We start from the raw sequence: 17121 nt of genomic DNA, 5'->3' as shown, positions 1-17121 counted from the left end.
TGAAGGAGAGATGTGAACATTTGGGAGTTAAAATTCAGAATTAAAATATTAAAAATCTGAAATCAAATTTTGAGTCAAATGTGAAAATTTGGGGGTCAAAATTTAAATCAAATTTTACAATTAAAATGTCAAAACTTGAGAGTATGAAAATTGGAAAATTTTGAGGTCAGTATTTCAGAGAGGCCATGTCAAAATTTCAAATTCAGAAACTGGGAATTCAAATGTCAAAATTTCCTAGTCAAAATCTGGGAGTCAATATATTAAAATTTGAGAGTCAGAGAATTGCTGTTTAAAGTTATCATAATTTAAAAAAATATGAGAGCCAAAATGTCAAAACATTGAAATAAATACTGGGGAGTCTATATGAGAAACTTTAAAATCAAAATGTCAAGCAATTTTGAAGCCCCAACTATGTGTTAGGCACTAGACTAAGCTCCAAGGCTACAATGATTTAAAAAAAAACCCCAACTTTTGCTTTTAAGGAGAAATGGGGAAAATAACCCCAGCCCCAAAAGGATTAGGAAAGGCCTTGTGGAGGAAGTGGGACTCGGCTGGGCCCTGAAAGAAATGAGGGATTCCAAGAGACAGAAGAGGAGAGAGACTCCTTTCTGGGCTTAGGAGCAAAGTTGCAGACACCAGGTGGAATATTTGGGGTGCGGAACAGTAAGCAGGCCAGAGTGTATGAAGTGATGCGATATGTAACAAGTCCAGAATTATACTTTAGGAATATCAGTTTGGCAGCTGCGTTGAGGATAGGAGGGGAGAAGAAAGGGAATAAGCATTTATATGTCACTTGCTGTGTGCTGGGCACCATGCTAAGCTCTTTACAAATATTATATCATTGGTCCTTATGATAACTATGCAAGGGTAGGTGCCCTTATTATCCTCATTTTACAGTTGGAAAAACTGAGGCAAATAGAGGTTAAGTGGCTTGCCCAAGGTCCCATAGCTAGTAAGTGTCTGAAGCCAAATGTGAACTCATTTTCCCGATTCCAGGCCCAGCACTGGATGGATTGGAAAGGACAGAAACTGGATGAAAGGGGTTCATTAGGTGACTATTGTACATCTAGGCAAGATGTGTCCATGTAAGTAGAGGAAAAGAAACAGATGGAAGAGAGAGTGAAGGTAAATTTAATAGGACAAGGCACCTGTTTAGATTGGATGGGGGAGGGTAGGGAGGAGTTGAGGAAGACATTGATTTTGCTAATCTGGGTGACTAGAAGGATGGTTGTGTCTTCAGGCTGAGTAGAGAAATTCAGAGGAGGGGTTGGTTTTGAGGGAAAGAGCTCTGTTGTAGATATAATGAATTTTTGGTCCCTTGGGACATCCAGGAGAAGAAACCCAGCTAACATTTCTGGGTTGTTTGGAATTCAGGAGAGGTTGGAGAAGTCACCAAGATGATGGGAGAAGATCGTTGAACCCATAGGAGTTGATGTGATCACCAAGAGAGGGCAAGGCCTGGGTACACTGTGCTCACAAAGCCCTTTGTTTTTCAGGTAAGAAGTGTTTTCAATATGACGGCCAAAGAAGGAAGGAAGAAATCCGTGCGGGTCCTGGTGGTAGCTGGAAATGGAAAAGGAGCTGCAGGTGAGTCTAGTCTGAGAATCCTGTGTCAGGACATTAAAGAACGTTAAGGCTGCCTTTAAAAAAAAAAAAGTTTATAAGCAACATTTACTATGTGTCTGGCATTGTACTAAGAAAAAAAATTTGATTCTTGTTTTACATAATCATAGCTTAGAATTAGGATATTTTGGGATTTCTAAAAATTAAAGATTTCCATTTTATATATAAATTAAGAACTGATTTACAAATACCGTTTTCTATTTTGATTGAGTTTTTTTTTAAACATTTATTAATATTCATTTTTAACATGGTTACATGATTCATGCTCCTACTTTCCCCTTCACCCCCTGCATCCCTCCCACCCATGGCCGATGCACATTTCCGCTAGTTTTGTCATGTGTCCTTGATTAAGACCTATTTCCAAATTGTTGGTAGTTGTATTGGTGTGGTAGTTTCGAGTCCACACCCTCAATCATGTCCGCCCCAACTCGTGCATTCAAGCAGTTGTTTTTCTTATTTTGATTGAGTTTTAAAATCTTCTTTGTCATACTTTATCCTCCCCATTACTTATTTCAACAGTTGAAAAAATTTATCTTTATTTCTATTGTTGCTTTTTTTGACACCACAATAAATTTGAATTAACTACTCAAATATGTTTCATTTAGTTTTCTGGTTAACTTAGATTGAATTCCATATAAAGTTTAATAATGATTTTTCTGAATATCTATATATCTATATATCTATGTCATTTTCAGTGTTTATAATCCTTTTTGGATATATCAGATATTCACAGTTGCTTTCATTTTGAGGATATTTTTTGATTCTTGGGAAATAAATTTATCTATCTCACCTAATATCATCATAACCTAAATATGTTAGGTCAAGTTAGACATTCAAGAAATGTTCAGCATTTGAATACCCTATAGACACAGACAGATTACTCCTCCCACCCCAAGTCCATATCCTCCCCATCCCCAGTTATCCCACATTTTCTACACTATTTCATGTAATAGAAAAATGAAATATTTGGATGCCAAACATGTGTTTTACTATCATGACATTTTCTGAGCCACGGAATGAAATAAAAGCTATTTGCTTAGGCTGAGAATTTTTTTCTTTTCATTGATTCTTTTGCTTTTTTTATTACAGGTTTTGCTGTGGGAAAAGCCCCTGACCGGGCCAATGCATTTAGAAAAGTATGTAGATTTCTTCTTTTTTTGAATACTTAGAGATTTATAGGCACTTAGATTACATTCTCTCATTTTATTTGGGGGAGGGGTGGTATCTGGTGGGCTTACTAGAAAGGTCAATTATGTTTATCCTATAAATAGCTATTTCAAAAGTTTAATAATTAACATTAGTAATAAGTATGCTTAAAAAAGATAAGATCATTGTTTTATAAAATTGGTTTTGAGAGAAGGGCAGAGTGAAGATGCCAGCTTAGTAGCAAAAGCTGAATCGCTCTGAGAATCCTCTGAGAAATGGCTTTGAGGCTTGAGAAATATAAATTATAACAAAATGTAATTTTTTTCTTGGTCTCTTCTAGGCAAAGAATAAAGCGATTCATTATTTGCATTACATAGAAAGATATGAAGACCATACAAGTACGTACTTTTAACTTTTAGCATCTGGACATTGTGATTTTTAAGACTGGCAAGATAGTGTGCAGTATTAGATAAAATTTCTCCTTGGACATTATTGTTCAGGTAGAATCCTTCTTTAATATCTCAGGGATGTTTGGTACTACATGACATTGACTGCCCGCCATGTGTCTTGGCCCACTGCTGCTGCTTAGGATCTCTGAGCTCTTTGAAAGCAGGGGTGGCGTATGTCTTTGTATCCTTAGTACAATGTCTATAGTGTTGGATAAATACTTGTTGATTGATTTTTTTTTTCTTAAAACCTGTACCTCTCTTAGAATTGATACAGAGTATTGGTTCCAAGGCAGAAGAGTGGTAAGGGCTAGGCAATGGGGGTTAAGTGACTTGTCCAGGGCCACACAGCTGGGAAGTATCTGAGGCTAGAATTGAACCCAGGACCTCCCATCTCCAAACCTGGCTCTGTATTCACTGACCCACCCAGCTGCCACTTGTTTGATTTTTCGTTGTCCATATCTTTCCTTTTCCTAGTTAAACCTCTAGAAAAGGTTCTCTCTGTTAGCTACTTCTATTTCCCCTCTCACTCATATTCCGTTGCAATATAGTTTCAATGGAAATGGTTCTCTAAAGTTACCAGGAATTTCTGTTCTCTTTTCTTTTGGGCCCTTGGCAGCATCTGACCCCCTCATCTACCCTCTCTTCCTAGATGCTCTCTCCTCTCTCAGATGGCTCAGTACTGCTCTCTCTTGGTTCTTCTCCAAGAGTCTAACCGCTCCTCAGTCTCTTGTTCCGGATCGTCCTCCCCTTCCCACCCCCTCCCTATGGATGTGCTTCGAGGCTCTCTCCCAACGGATACCCTTATGGGAGGCAGCCTCCACACAGGCGTCCAAAACATGCTTCTGTCCCGGAAACTTCGGAGGCTCCCTCCTGCCTCGGCAGCCCCAGCGTCATCCGTCCCTCTCCTTGCCCTCTGCTGTCTTGTCCCTCTGGCCTCTCCTGCTTGCTGATGCTCATGGCAGCACCGTCTCCCAGCTCTGTCTCAGTGACGCCTGCCCCTCATACCTGGCACATCTGCCTCCTCACATCCGGAAAGCATTTCCTGGCACATAGTGGGTGCTTAATAAATGCTTGTTCCCCTTCTCAACCCTCCCCCATTCACAATTCCCAGTTCTGCATGAGGCCTTTCCTGATCCTCTCATCTGCTTTGTGTCCCCCCCAAACCCCCCACCCACCCACCAAAAAAAAGTTATATTGTATTTATTGTGGTTATTTTTGAAGGAAATTTAGATGTGTATGTTTCCTCAAGAGAATGTAACTCACTGGAGGGCAAGGACCCTTTCATTTTTGTCTTCGACTCCTCTGTGCTTGAAACAGTCCTTGGCACTTAGACCAGGGAAGGGGTTTAATGGGTGTTTGTCGACTGATTGATTCCTAAATCTTGGTCAGCAGTCAGTCAGCTCTCCTTTTGATGTGATCTGCTTATATTTGGATTCCTGGGAATGTTACTCATTTTCCACTTGCTTAAAAATTTTTTTTTTGTATTATAAATGTGACAACAAACAGGAGCATTTTAATATATATATGAAGAATATAAAAGGAGATTGTGAAACTGAACTAATTTTGTTTTGAAAAGCATATGCTAAATTCAGCATTAGTGACAAAATTTCTGTGTCTCCTTCAGACCTTTTTTGGTTTCCTTCTCTATATATTTAAGAATAGTTTTTTTATATCTTTTCCCTTTTCTTATACCTCTTTCCCAATCTCCTAATTCATCCATTCTCCTTTTTAACAAATAAGTATAGTCAAACAAAACAAATCAACTTGTGGGAAATACCTGAAAGTATAAAGTAAAATATTTTTGAGTTTGAATTATTGAATTTTGTTTGTTTTGGGAGGCTAGAGCTAAGTGGTCCGGTGGATACAGAACCAGACGTGGAGATGGGAGCTCCTGGACTCAAATGTGGCCTCAGACACTTCTTAGCTGTGTGACCCTGAGCAAGTCACTCCCAATTGTCTACCCTTACTGTTCTTTTGCCTTGGAACCAATACACAATATTGATTTTAAGACAGAAAAAAAAAGATTAAAAAAAATCTCTGTATCTATCTATCCCTCTATCTATCTCTCTAACTATCCATCTGTCCTTCCATCTATCCATCCATCCATATATGTCTATGTAAATCTCTTGGTGGATAGCTGTGTGGGGGTGAAAGTGATGGGAGGAAGGTAGGAAGGTAGGATGGATGGGAGAAAGGAGAGAGGAAGGTAGAGGAAGGGAAAGGAAGGTAGAGGAAGGGAAAGGAAGGTAGAGGAAGGGAAGGAAGGTAGAGGAAGGGAAGGAAGGTAGCGCCCCCAGCCCCCAGGCAGGGGAAATTGACCAGAGCCCTTAAGTGAATGATCAGAGAGCAACTTTAGGGTCTGAATAGTTGGGTTTTATTTTAATTAGAAAGGGAAGGTCTAAGGAAAACTAGAATGTAGGAAGAAAGGGGGAAAAGGCACTAAGAGAGAGATCAGGGTCTCAGGATAGAGTGCTGCTTCCGGGGTGGAGAGAGCAGACCCTCCTGGGTAGAGAGAGAGAGAAAAGGTGCCAAACTTTCCCTTTTATACTTTCCCTGACACCTCCCCCAAAGGAAGTGGGAGGTGTTGGGGGAAGTTGTAGCAGAGAGAGTCCTGGAAGAAGTAGTCTTCCAGGGCTTACAACTATTCCAAATGACACAGCTGTTTCTAGTTGAGATAGTTTTGTGAACTGTCAGTTTGTTTTGTGGAAATTTCAAGTTTTTCAGAGTAACAGGTTGCCAGAAGACATCAGAAATTATTTTCTGCACCCTCATATCACCATAAAATCCAATCTCAGCCTCTACTTCCAACTCTAACATTATAGCAATACTGAATGTAGATTTTTAAAAAAAATTAATGAACTACAGAAAGGAATTAGGTAGACTGATAATATTGTGAACTTCTGGTTCTCCCTTCTTCCTTCTCACAGCTTTTTCCTCTGTTTGAGTAGCCACAGAAATCCCGAAGGAGCATGAGATCATAGTCTGAGAGCTGAAAGAACCTTAAAGGTCATCAAGCCCCACATTCAATAAAAGCCAGGATTTAAACTCAGATCCACAGACTCCAAATTCATCCCTCTTCCTAATATATCACTTTGTTTCCCAGCGACAGCAGCTCGAACAAGCACCAAAGGAAACTTAAGGGCCTTTGGTGTTTTGGTGGGCTTTGTGACCCCAGCAAAATCACATTCCTCCCTTGGCTGTTTTTCTTCTGGACCCCTTTTTAATTGTATGCCCCTCCTTCACATTGTCCTGAATTATGAGCAAATGTGGCATCAGTGTCTGTGAGCAATTTCCTGATCAAACCCATACATGCAATTTTGTGTACTTCTGTGAGTGGATAGAGGTGTTTTTATATTATTCCATTTAAAAGTAAACAGAAAAAATTTATCAATCTCCCTAACTCCTTTCTTTTGCAATTAATAGAATAAGAGAAATCAACATTTAATAATTGTTTCATAAATTGTTATTCATTCAGGGTGAGTATAAATCTGTTATTTATGAGGCTAAGTTTTGTCTTTGATTATAGATGCTGTGGCCTTGTGTCTAACTCCTTCCTGCCTCTTTTTGTTTCTCTAGTTTACCATGATATTTCTTTAAGATTTAAGAGAACACATATCAAGATGAAGAAGCAGCCCAGAGGTATACAAGACATGACTGATTTTGGGTGATTGAGGTGGGAATGGGGGAGTAAAATGGAGGTGCTTGGAAATAAAATAACGAATCTGAGCTGTCCAGTGTTGCCTGTGGCCAGTTGAGGATAAATTTGGATAAAACCAAAATTCCATTTTTTAATTCACATTCCTCTAAACCTCCCCCTCAAAAAAAAAGAGCATACACACATACTGAGACAAAACTAAGAAGGGATGAGACTTTGAAGAAGATAATGAAGGATAATTTCAAGCTATGGATTACTTTGTAATGGTATCACTGCTAATTTTTAAACACGAAAACGTTAAAGACATATTTTTAAGTTAAAGGGGTAAGAACACGTGTTACTGATAGGTTTGGGAGTCTAGGAAGTAGTGTTCCATCCCAGACCTCACTGCTTTTTGTGAATTAATTTTATTGTGGCTTGGAATGACCCCAAGTTCTCAAAAGGCCATAGGAGGGAAGGGCAGAGCTGCAAAGGCTCTAAGTGACAAACTGGTCTGGTAACAGGTTCATCACCAGGTTTGGTCACAGAATGCCTTGTGTTTTGGCTACAGCGACTTTCAAAGGTGTGTGACCAGTGTCAGGGAAGGAAATGTTTTCATCCTAATGTTGATAAATAAAGCCTGAAGCATTAATAAAGCACACTTTATGGATTTCATAACTAGGAACAGTTTCATTAAGGAAAGTAGAAAATAATTAAAATAGTACATGCTTTATGGCATTTTTTTTAACATCTTACTTTTAAATTCCAATTAAAAGCCATACCCAACAAAAACTATTTATTTCGTCATTTGAAAAAGTATTTATTTTTATATCTGGACTTTAAGATATAGGCCTTTATATATTTGATTATCACAATTTCATTTGTAGCCTAAAATTTTCTATTTCTGGAGCTTTGCTGTCTTCTCTGTTTCAGTCATACGAACTTAAGTGTGGAGCTTCAAGGTGCTCTAGTCCAATAGGCCAGTGAGTGGCTCAGTAGATTAAGTGGTTGGCTTGGAATAAGGAAAACTCATTTTCCTAAGTTTGAATTTGGCCTCAGACACCTATTTAGTGGGTGACTTTGGCAAATCACTTAATCCTGGTTGCCTCAGTTTCTTCATCTATAAAATGAGTTGGAGGAGGAAATGGCAAGCCACTCAAATAGTTGCCAAGAAAACTCCAAATGGTGTCATGAAGAGTCAGAAATGATTGAACAACAGCCAAGTCCTCTTTTTTTACAGATGAGAAAACTTGAGAACCAGAGGGGTTGAGTGACTTGACCAAGGGCATACAGGTAATAAGTAATTAGAACCAAGATTTGAACTCGGGTCCTTCATTCCAAATCCATTGCCCTTGCCACCATATTATGGGGTCTTTTCACAAAATCCTGTTCTGCCTTTAGAACATATGAATGAATAATAGATCCCTAAAACTGACACAGCTTGCTGCCTAGAGCATAGTAGCCACTAAGACTGCATTGTTCTGCAATCTTAGGAGCAATGGAAGGAAATCTTGCTGATACCTTGGAAATACCATTAATCATTTATAAATTTCAGTCCCATCATCAGTAGATATTAAGTGCCTGCTATGTGCCAAACACTAGGGATACAAATAGGAAAAAGAAAGACAGCTCTTACCCATAAGGAGTTTACAGTCTAAGGGGAAAAGAGCAATAAATAAAGGTAGAGAATGAGGAGTGAGGCATTGGCTGCTCTATGAACCACCTTTGAATGAAGGCTTTGGGAATGGAATTCTTTGTTCCTTCATGGGAGTTTCATGAATTATTTCCTACTCTCCTGGGAAAGCCATTTGGGATCATGATAACCCCTTTCTTGATTGGAAAAATCACTTTACTCTTGATTTTGGTAACACAAATAATTCTATAGAAAGAGTACAAAAATGTTTTCATGGTTCTTTAGGCTCCAGGTGACCTGGAAGTAGAAGATATTAGGCAGCTTATTAAATGATAATTTGTTTTTGCCACCCACAAATCTAAAACAACGAGGAAACTAATGTTTAGAAGATCTGACCAAATGCAAAAACCTAGTAGATTTGGACAAATATGTTTTATTCACTTCAAAGCAGATATTTTAGTCTCTATAACCTAGTCCCTGTAGCATGTATTCTATTTTGTAGCCATGAGAATCATCCTCGAGGTTCTAATACAATTTGAAATAATAAAAATGAACATCCTTAGAACATTTTCTAATGATCTCATGTTTCCTTTAACGTGAGACATATGGAATTAAAAAAAAAAGTAAATGAAACTAATGTTCTTCTTTGCCTGACTGGCTTAAAAATGAACTTACCTCTCGTATAGCAATTCTTTTATAAAAAAAAAGGTGTATTTTTAAAATTCTGAATTTGAAAACCACCAAAATATAATAATAATAATAATAGAAAAGCCACCAAAATATATTTCTATATACCTCACATCACAAAAGAAGATTTTAGATGAAACTGTACATGTTTTTTATGGCCCTTCCAACATTGCCATTTTCCCTTTTTGTCATGTGAAAGCTTGGAGTTGTTTGATTTATATTTTTCTCATTATTAGTGATTTGAATAATTTTTCATATACTTGATAATAGCTTGATTTCTTTCTTTTGAGAATTGCTTCTTCATAGCCTTGATCCTATTGGAGCATGGCTCTTGTTCTCAAATATTTGTCTCAATTTTCTTTTTATCTTGGGGATCAAACCTTTAAAAGAGAAATTTGCTGCAGATTTTTTTCCCCCTAGTTAATTGTTTCCCTTCTAATTCTAACTGCATTGCTTTTGTTTTTGCAAAAACTTTTCAGTTTTCTGTAAAGATAATACTATTTTGGAGTTACCAATTTGTGTGTAAATATTTTTCATTTTTTCCAGGTCATGGTCTCCATTGTCATCGAGCCATTATTACAATTTGCAAGTTAATTGGAATTAAAGATATGTATGCAAAGGTTACTGGATCACGCAATTTAATTAATCTAACCAGAGGACTCTTTCATGGATTATCAAAACAGGTAGATGTTATATAGAGTCTAACATGGTTTGAAAAATTTGGATTGTATTCATTATTTTTAGTATCACATAAAGTGAATACTCAATTAAAAATTATATTATATTGGGCAGCTGGGTAGCTCAGTGGAGTGAGAGTCAGGCCTAGAGACAGGAGGTCCTAGGTTCAAACCCGGCCTCAGCTACTTCCTAGCTGTGTGACCCTGGGCAAGTCACTTGACCCCCACTGCCCACCCTTACCACTCTTCCACCTATGAGACAATACACCGAAGTACAAGGGTTAAAAAAAAAAAAAAGTTATATAAAATGTTATACTCACTTAAATGTTTCTTATTTTGGTTAATCTGCATTCTCATTTGAACCCAACTGTAACTCTGTAAGGTAGATTCTGTAATTATCTTTTTTTTAAAAAAAAAAATTTTTTTTTTTTAAATTTTAAACCCTTAACTTCTATGTATTGACTTATAGGTGGAAGATTGGTAAGGGTAGGCAATGGGGGTCAAGTGACTTGCCCAGGGTCACACAGCTGGGAAGTGTCTGAGGCCGGATTTGAACCTAGGACCTCCCGTCTCTAGGCCTGGCTCTCAATCCACTGAGCTACCCAGCTGCCCCTGTAATTATCTTTTTTCAAATGAACAAAACTAGGACTCAGGGAGGTTTAGTGATTTGCCCAAGGCCGCATGGTTATTCTCTTAGCTAGGATTTGTTTCCACATCTTCCTTTCTGCAAGTCCAGCATGTTTCTGTATAGTGACTTTGAATTTTTAAAGTCCAAGGCATCCACCGTACCATTTGATCTTCATGAAAATGTGGTGAGATAGAGAGTGTAATGGGTAAAAAGGGGTTTTGATTGGTAAATATTAAATAAAAAAAACCCCTTTGTTTGGTCGCCAGGGGATTGAACAATTATCAATCCCCAATTAAAGAATAACCTCAAGTTAAAATGCGTTTTATGGAAAATTTATTTACAAATGAGAAGAGGAAGAAGAAATAAGGAAATAAGAGAGAGGATAAAATAGGGTAAGTAATCTAACACAGTAGGTAGTTTGCTCTGATCCCCTAGTTTGATCCAGGTAGATCTAATTTAGCCCTCAGGCAAGAGAAATCTGGCCTTGAATCCAAGGCCAGAACTCAGAGGACCAGAGGCCTGAGGGGCCCAAGAGCCCCGAGGCGAAAAGCTTCAGTCACAGAGTCTCTTTGAAAGGGAAGTTCCTTAAGAGAAGTTCAGGAAGATTCAGTCTTTACACTCACCACGTGGAATTCCAAAGGAAAGATTAAGAACAGACTCACCAGCTTCAGAGCTCCTTCAGGTCCCATTCACAACCTAGAAGACCCAGCCCAGCTGAGTGAGGTCTTTTTAAAGGGGCCTCTTTTGTGTCACTTCCTGTGGCCTCCTCTTAGTTAAATGTCCAATCACAACAGACGCTTTTCTTAGGACTGCCCAAGAGGCAGTCAGTAAATTCTGATTTGTTACTCTAGCACACATGGGTTACAGACAACCCAAATTGTGGGTTAAATGGAGATGTTTTCACCTTTGGTGATTAAATCTAAAGATGGGCAGGATAGATTTAATCTCATTATCACAATAGTGTAAGAAATTGAGATCTCCTGAGGTAGTGACTTCCTCTTGGATAGGCAGCTGGTAGGTGCATGTAGCAGTAGGTGGTGGAGTTGGGCTTCTAATCTAGAACTTTATCCAGAGATCCATTTGTTTGAATCCTGCCTCAGACACTTAGTGGCCAGGAAAGTTGCTAAACGTCTTAGTCTGTTTCCTCATCTGTAAAATAAGAATAATAAAAACACCGACCTCATGGGCTTGTGAGAATCAAATGAGATGATGTTTGTAAAGGCTATTGCAAACCTTCCGGAGCCACATGGATATTACTGGTATCATCAGCATCAAAAATTATAGGCAATCTCCCCTGATAGTAGTTGTGCTATTAGGATCTGTTGATTGGGACACTGTGATGTGATGACAGTTCGTTTTAATTCAATTCAGCAAACATTTATTGAGTGCTTGTTAGGAGTGAATTAAAAAGCATTTGAGTGCATGCTGTGTCCAAAGCCCTGGGTTAAATACTAGAGTTAGCAACAGAAGCAGTAATCCCTGATCTCAAGGAGCTCATGTTCTAATGGGGAGAATTTAACTGCAAATCAGAAAGGGCTCCCTGGTCTTTAGGCTGTTCTGACAAAGCAGATGGCACTGTATCTTTAATGTCATTTTCATGAACAAAACTGTATCCATTTTTGATATTGAACCATTTGACAATCTAGGACTTTGATGGAAAGAACATTATTTTTGCTGTCACTGCAAAAAAATTTTTTTTAAAACAAAATGGCCCCAAAATGCTGTGGTAATAATGGAGGAGAGAAGCCTGGATACCAAACCAACATAATTTGAACTTTAGTGAAACACATGCCAAACCCAGATCCACAGACACTCACTCCCTTCTTCATTTCCTAGTCTTTGCCGTCTCTCACCTTGACCGTCTAACATGCATCTAGGACAGAAGGATGCCCAATTGTAATTTAAAATAATGCAGTGACACTTGGCTGTCAAATTTCATCTTGGCTTTGGGATCTTCCTTCATTGTGAGTATTTCTTAGGAATTTAATCATCAACAAACAAGAACCTTCAGTACACAAGAACAAAAAAAGGGTTACATACATAAATTTTTATTACAGTTTTCTTTAAAAGTACATGAAAATCAATATGCTAGCCCTAACAGAATCGGCCTGTTCATATTTGTTTCTTCTCAGTTGCACTCTAACTTTTTTCATTTTTTTTTGTCTTGTATAGGAAACTCATCAGCAGTTGGCAGATAAGAAAAGTCTTCATGTTGTTGAATTCCGGGATGAATGTGGTCCCCTGCCCATAGTGGTTGCTTCTCCTCAAGGAGCAATTAGAAAAGAGCCTGAACCCGAACTTGAGGTTCCAGATACCAAATTAGACTGGGATGAAGTTAGGATGAGTCAGGGAATGAAAAAATCAGTTTGGGCGAACTTGAAGAGAGCAGCAACCTGAGCATTCATTCACCTCTTGGAGCTAAATTAAGGTCCAAAAGGGGCAAACAGAAAAGATTCAACTAAACTGTGCCCTGAGATTGACTTTCCAGAAAAAGTAAAAGTCCCAGGTGAGGATGGCGCAGCTGTCACTGGATTGAATGCAGCTCTTCGTTTTTACTGTATCTGGACTTCTCAGTGTATTGTTGAATTTGCTGGCAAGTTGGGTTTTAAATTCTGGGTATTTTCATACATGCTCCAGTCAGAAGCTCCCTTTTTATAGAATGTGAGACTCATCAGTTCAGTGTAACATTATGTAATGAAATATCCAAATAAAACTGATTCTGATTTTTACAAAATTCAATTGAAAACTCCCTCAAACTCTGCCATTCGTTTTGTGTGAAGTAATTATTCAGGGAGCTTGGCTCCTGTGCACCCTGGTGGTAGATCAGAGGAGTCCAGTGACACAGCATGTCCCAAGGCTGGACTCCTGGGTTCCTGGTGAGGGTGGACATTCCAAGTGACACCAGGACAGATTCGGAGCCCATAAACCAGTGCAGGAAGTGGACTCTGTCCCTTGTTTTTTGTATGAGTCTTTGGTCTTGAGGGGTTTTGTTTCTTTTCCTCTGTCTCTCTCTTTCTCTCCCACCCTCTCCCTCTCCTGTCCAGGCTCCAGCTTATCTTAGTTCTTGATCTTTCACAAGAGGCATCTTGGCCATCCAGCAAAATGGAGAATCAGATCTAGAAAGGTTTTGCTCTTTGTCTCTCAACCTCTATCAATCTCATGCTTTACTAATAAATGCTTATAAATCTGGTATTTATAATAGTTTGTTTAATAATAACTGGCCTTTTCATAATACAACTACTACCAGGGGCTATGTCAATAATATCTCATTGGATCCTCAAAACAATCCTGGGAAGTAGATGCTATTATTATCCCCAGTTGACAGATGGGGAAACTGAGGCAAACCGCCATTAGATGATTTTCCCAGCTGGTATATGAAGCTGGATTGAAATAAAGGTTTCCTGGGGCAGCTGGGTAACTCAGTGGAGTGAGAGTCAGGCCTAGAGATGGGAGGTCCTAGGTTCAAATCTGGCCTCAGACACTTCTCAGCTGTGTGACCCTGAGCAAGTCACTTGACTCCCCATTGCCCACCCTTACCACTCTTCCACCAAGGAGCCAATACATAAAAGTTAAGGGTTTAAAAAAAAAAAAAGATCCAAAAAAAAAAAAGGCTTCCTCCTGTCCCAGTGCTCTTCCCACTGCACAACAAGGCTTTCTACCAGCTTTTGCCTGTATCTTAGAGAAAGCCTCAGGGGGTTTTGGTTTCTCTGCTAGTTCTATGGAAATCATCTTAGTAGCCCCTTCATTCTTTAATACAGGTAGAGAATTCTCTAGCTCCTTTTTAAGTCCGCTGAACATCTATATTCACCATAACAAGGAAGTTGGTGAAGGCTATTCTGATACTAATATGTGATAAGTAGAAGGGTGGGAGCTAGATGGTTGGGAGGCAGTGGGGCTTGGTGAGAGTTTGGGACTTTGGTTCTCTTGTTTTTGTTTTCATTTTTCTTTTTTTTTTTTTTGTTATGAACTTAGCCATTAATAAACATGAATATTTCATTATAAAAAAAACAAAAAAGGATGACAACTTTTGTTATGTATAGTTTGCTTTTTTAAAGTGCATATTAAATTTAACATGGTAGTAACAAAATGGCCATATTTGTGTCTCCTGGAAGTTTTTATTTTCTTCTGGGTGCTTTTAATATTTCAATTGATTTTTTTTTCATTTCTCTCACTAATTGAACCATCTTCCTTTCCTACATGGGAGTAATAAGAATAAGTGTAGTCTAATTCTCCCTGAGTGTTCCCAAGGAATCCTTTGGCTAAGGAGATCACTGAAAGGAGAATGGCTTTGGCCTGTCTCCTCAGGTGAGAGATCAAAGCCCAGTGGATAAAGGTGTTAATAACTTTTCCACTGAGTTTTAACAAACGAATGATAACTCAGATTCTCAGAGTGGGAATAACTGTTAATATTCAAACATCCTAACCTAAGGCTTTAGTTGTTAAGAGTTATATATAAATGTGCATATCTATTTATGTCTATCTAATCTATATCTGTATCTATCTGTCCATCTCTGTCTATTGAATGCATTTATACATGCATTAATTATGGAAAACTAGTTGGCTAATGAGGAAGACTCATTTTCTGAATTCAAATCTGGCCTCCAACACTTACTAGCTGTGTGACTCTGAGCAGGGCACTTGCCCCTATTTGCCTCAGTTCCTCATCTGTAAAATGAGCTGGAAAAGGAAATGGCAAACCACTTAAGTGTCTTTGCCAAGAAAAACTATGATAGGGTTTCCAAGAGACCAGACAGATTGAATAACAATTAGGTACTGAGGCAGTTAGTTAAGTACTTTAAATACACAGGAACTTAAATAATTAGGTACATGGATTCTTAGACACTTGGGCACATAAGTAATTAGGTACTTAAGCAAATAATTATGTACATTAGTTATATGCTTGCAATTAGCTATTTAGGTAATTAGGCACTTAGGCAGTCTAGCAATGGCTGGTAATTAAATTAATTAGGTACTTATGTGCTTGTAATTAGCCAATTAGCTACATATGTACTTAGGCTCTCAAGAATTAGGTAATTAGGTACTTAAGTGCCTGTAACTAGCTGATTAGATAATTAGATACTAAGGTGCTTGTATTTAGGTACATAGGTACTGAGGTAATTAAGTATTATGTTCAAAGGTGCTTATAATTAGGTAATTAGATACTGGGCTATTTGGGCATATAGGTACTCAGGTGCTTGTAATTAGTTAATTAGGTAATTATGTACTTAGGCAAAATATTAGTCTAAACCAGTGATGGGCAAGCTTTTTAAAGAGGGGGCCAAAGGAAAGGAAATACTCATCTGTTTCTAAGGCAACTCTTTTGAAATTTCATTGTCTTGTATCCTACTCATTGTATTCTTCAGATTAGGAATAATGTCACAGCTGGATAGAACATTTCAGGGGGCCACATCTGGCCCGCGGCTGTAGTTTGCCCATCACTGACTGATTTGAGTGGATTTGAACCAGTCTAAATTAGTTTGAACTGGTATAAATTTTGCTGAATTGGTTTATTTGTGCACGTAACTTGTGTATGTATGTACTGATTTGCTTGATTATACATATATAGTACAATAAATTATCCTATGAAAAAATCCAGACATGAAATGGTAAGAATCTGAGCAGACTCTGCAAAGAGGGTTAAGGGGTTAAAAATCAGTCCAAGCTGAAGGGAACCCACCCCCCCACCACCACATTGCTATTTAGAAAGAAGCCTTTTACAGTTAATTTGGGTTTCTGTGCAACAAGATTGGTTCCAAATAAAATCACATGGCCATATGAATGGTTGAGTTCCATGACTGAAATTTGCAAATGAGAAAAGAGGTCAAAGAACAGAGTGAGAAGTACTTTGTGGGTAGAGGGAGCAAGGTACACGGGTGGGCCACAATACAATACTTTTTAATATTACTTTACAAAGTCCCCATGTTTGATGTAAGAAAATCATACCCTCTGAGACATGGAGGGATATTTATTCCTTTTGTGTTGACAAGCCATGCTTGATATGGTCAAAGCAACCAGGGGATATTCAGAGAGGGTTGATTTCCAAATCTTTTCTAGGGCATACAAATACTTGCAGCCAGCTGGGCTTTCATAATTATTCTACCTGTGATCTCCTTAATTGTGCGTAGCCAAATCCCCCAGTTAGTGTAGCAAGGAACTTCTGGACAAGATGGAGAACAGCTTGAGTGACAGGACGGTTGCTTACAGAGTTTGGAATTCACCCAGGGGGCATGAGCCAAGGGCAAAAGACAGTTGGGACCACCTCTATAAAAGCCCATGGACTGAGCCACCCAGGACCTCGGTTTTGAGGCAGGGGACCTTGGGAGAGGGTGGCAAAAGGGTGGGTAGGTCCTAGACCTGCAAATCCAGCATCCATATCTCAATATCACAAGAAGCTCCATTCATCTTGCTACTGTATTGAGCTGAGAGACAAGAACTGCACAGCTGCTAAGAAGAACATCACTCTCCCTCCCTTTCTTTGGTTCTGGCCAGGCTGGGCCCGACCAGGCACTGTGAGAGGGGAAGAGTCTCCAGCCAGTATCAACCTGCTGCTCTTAGATACAAACTACCTTAGTTCCATAGACTTAGCATAGCATTTCCCAACACCTCTTTCCTTGTCTTGTTTTACCCTTTTGAGTTAAAGCAAT

The 17121-nt window shown here is 38.7% G+C and overlaps 1 protein-coding gene across 1 annotated transcript in view; it reads left to right on the top strand.

The window, feature by feature from the left end:
- The window catches only part of MRPS5 (mitochondrial ribosomal protein S5), a 28642-nt gene extending 15416 nt beyond the window's left edge, over positions 1 to 13226 (top strand). The window contains exons 7-12 of the mRNA XM_044660785.1: positions 1497 to 1587; positions 2713 to 2759; positions 3110 to 3167; positions 6795 to 6857; positions 9719 to 9855; positions 12650 to 13226. Coding sequence (XP_044516720.1) covers positions 1497 to 1587; positions 2713 to 2759; positions 3110 to 3167; positions 6795 to 6857; positions 9719 to 9855; positions 12650 to 12874 — 621 coding nt within the window. The 3' untranslated portion in view covers positions 12875 to 13226. The remainder of the gene's footprint in view (positions 1 to 1496; positions 1588 to 2712; positions 2760 to 3109; positions 3168 to 6794; positions 6858 to 9718; positions 9856 to 12649) is intronic.
- Positions 13227 to 17121: the final 3895 nt, after the last annotated feature.

The sequence above is a fragment of the Gracilinanus agilis genome, chromosome 2 (assembly GCF_016433145.1).
Source record: "Gracilinanus agilis isolate LMUSP501 chromosome 2, AgileGrace, whole genome shotgun sequence".
In the NCBI taxonomy this organism is placed as follows: Eukaryota; Metazoa; Chordata; class Mammalia; order Didelphimorphia; family Didelphidae; genus Gracilinanus; species Gracilinanus agilis.
This window is presented reverse-complemented; position numbering and strand designations above follow the sequence as displayed.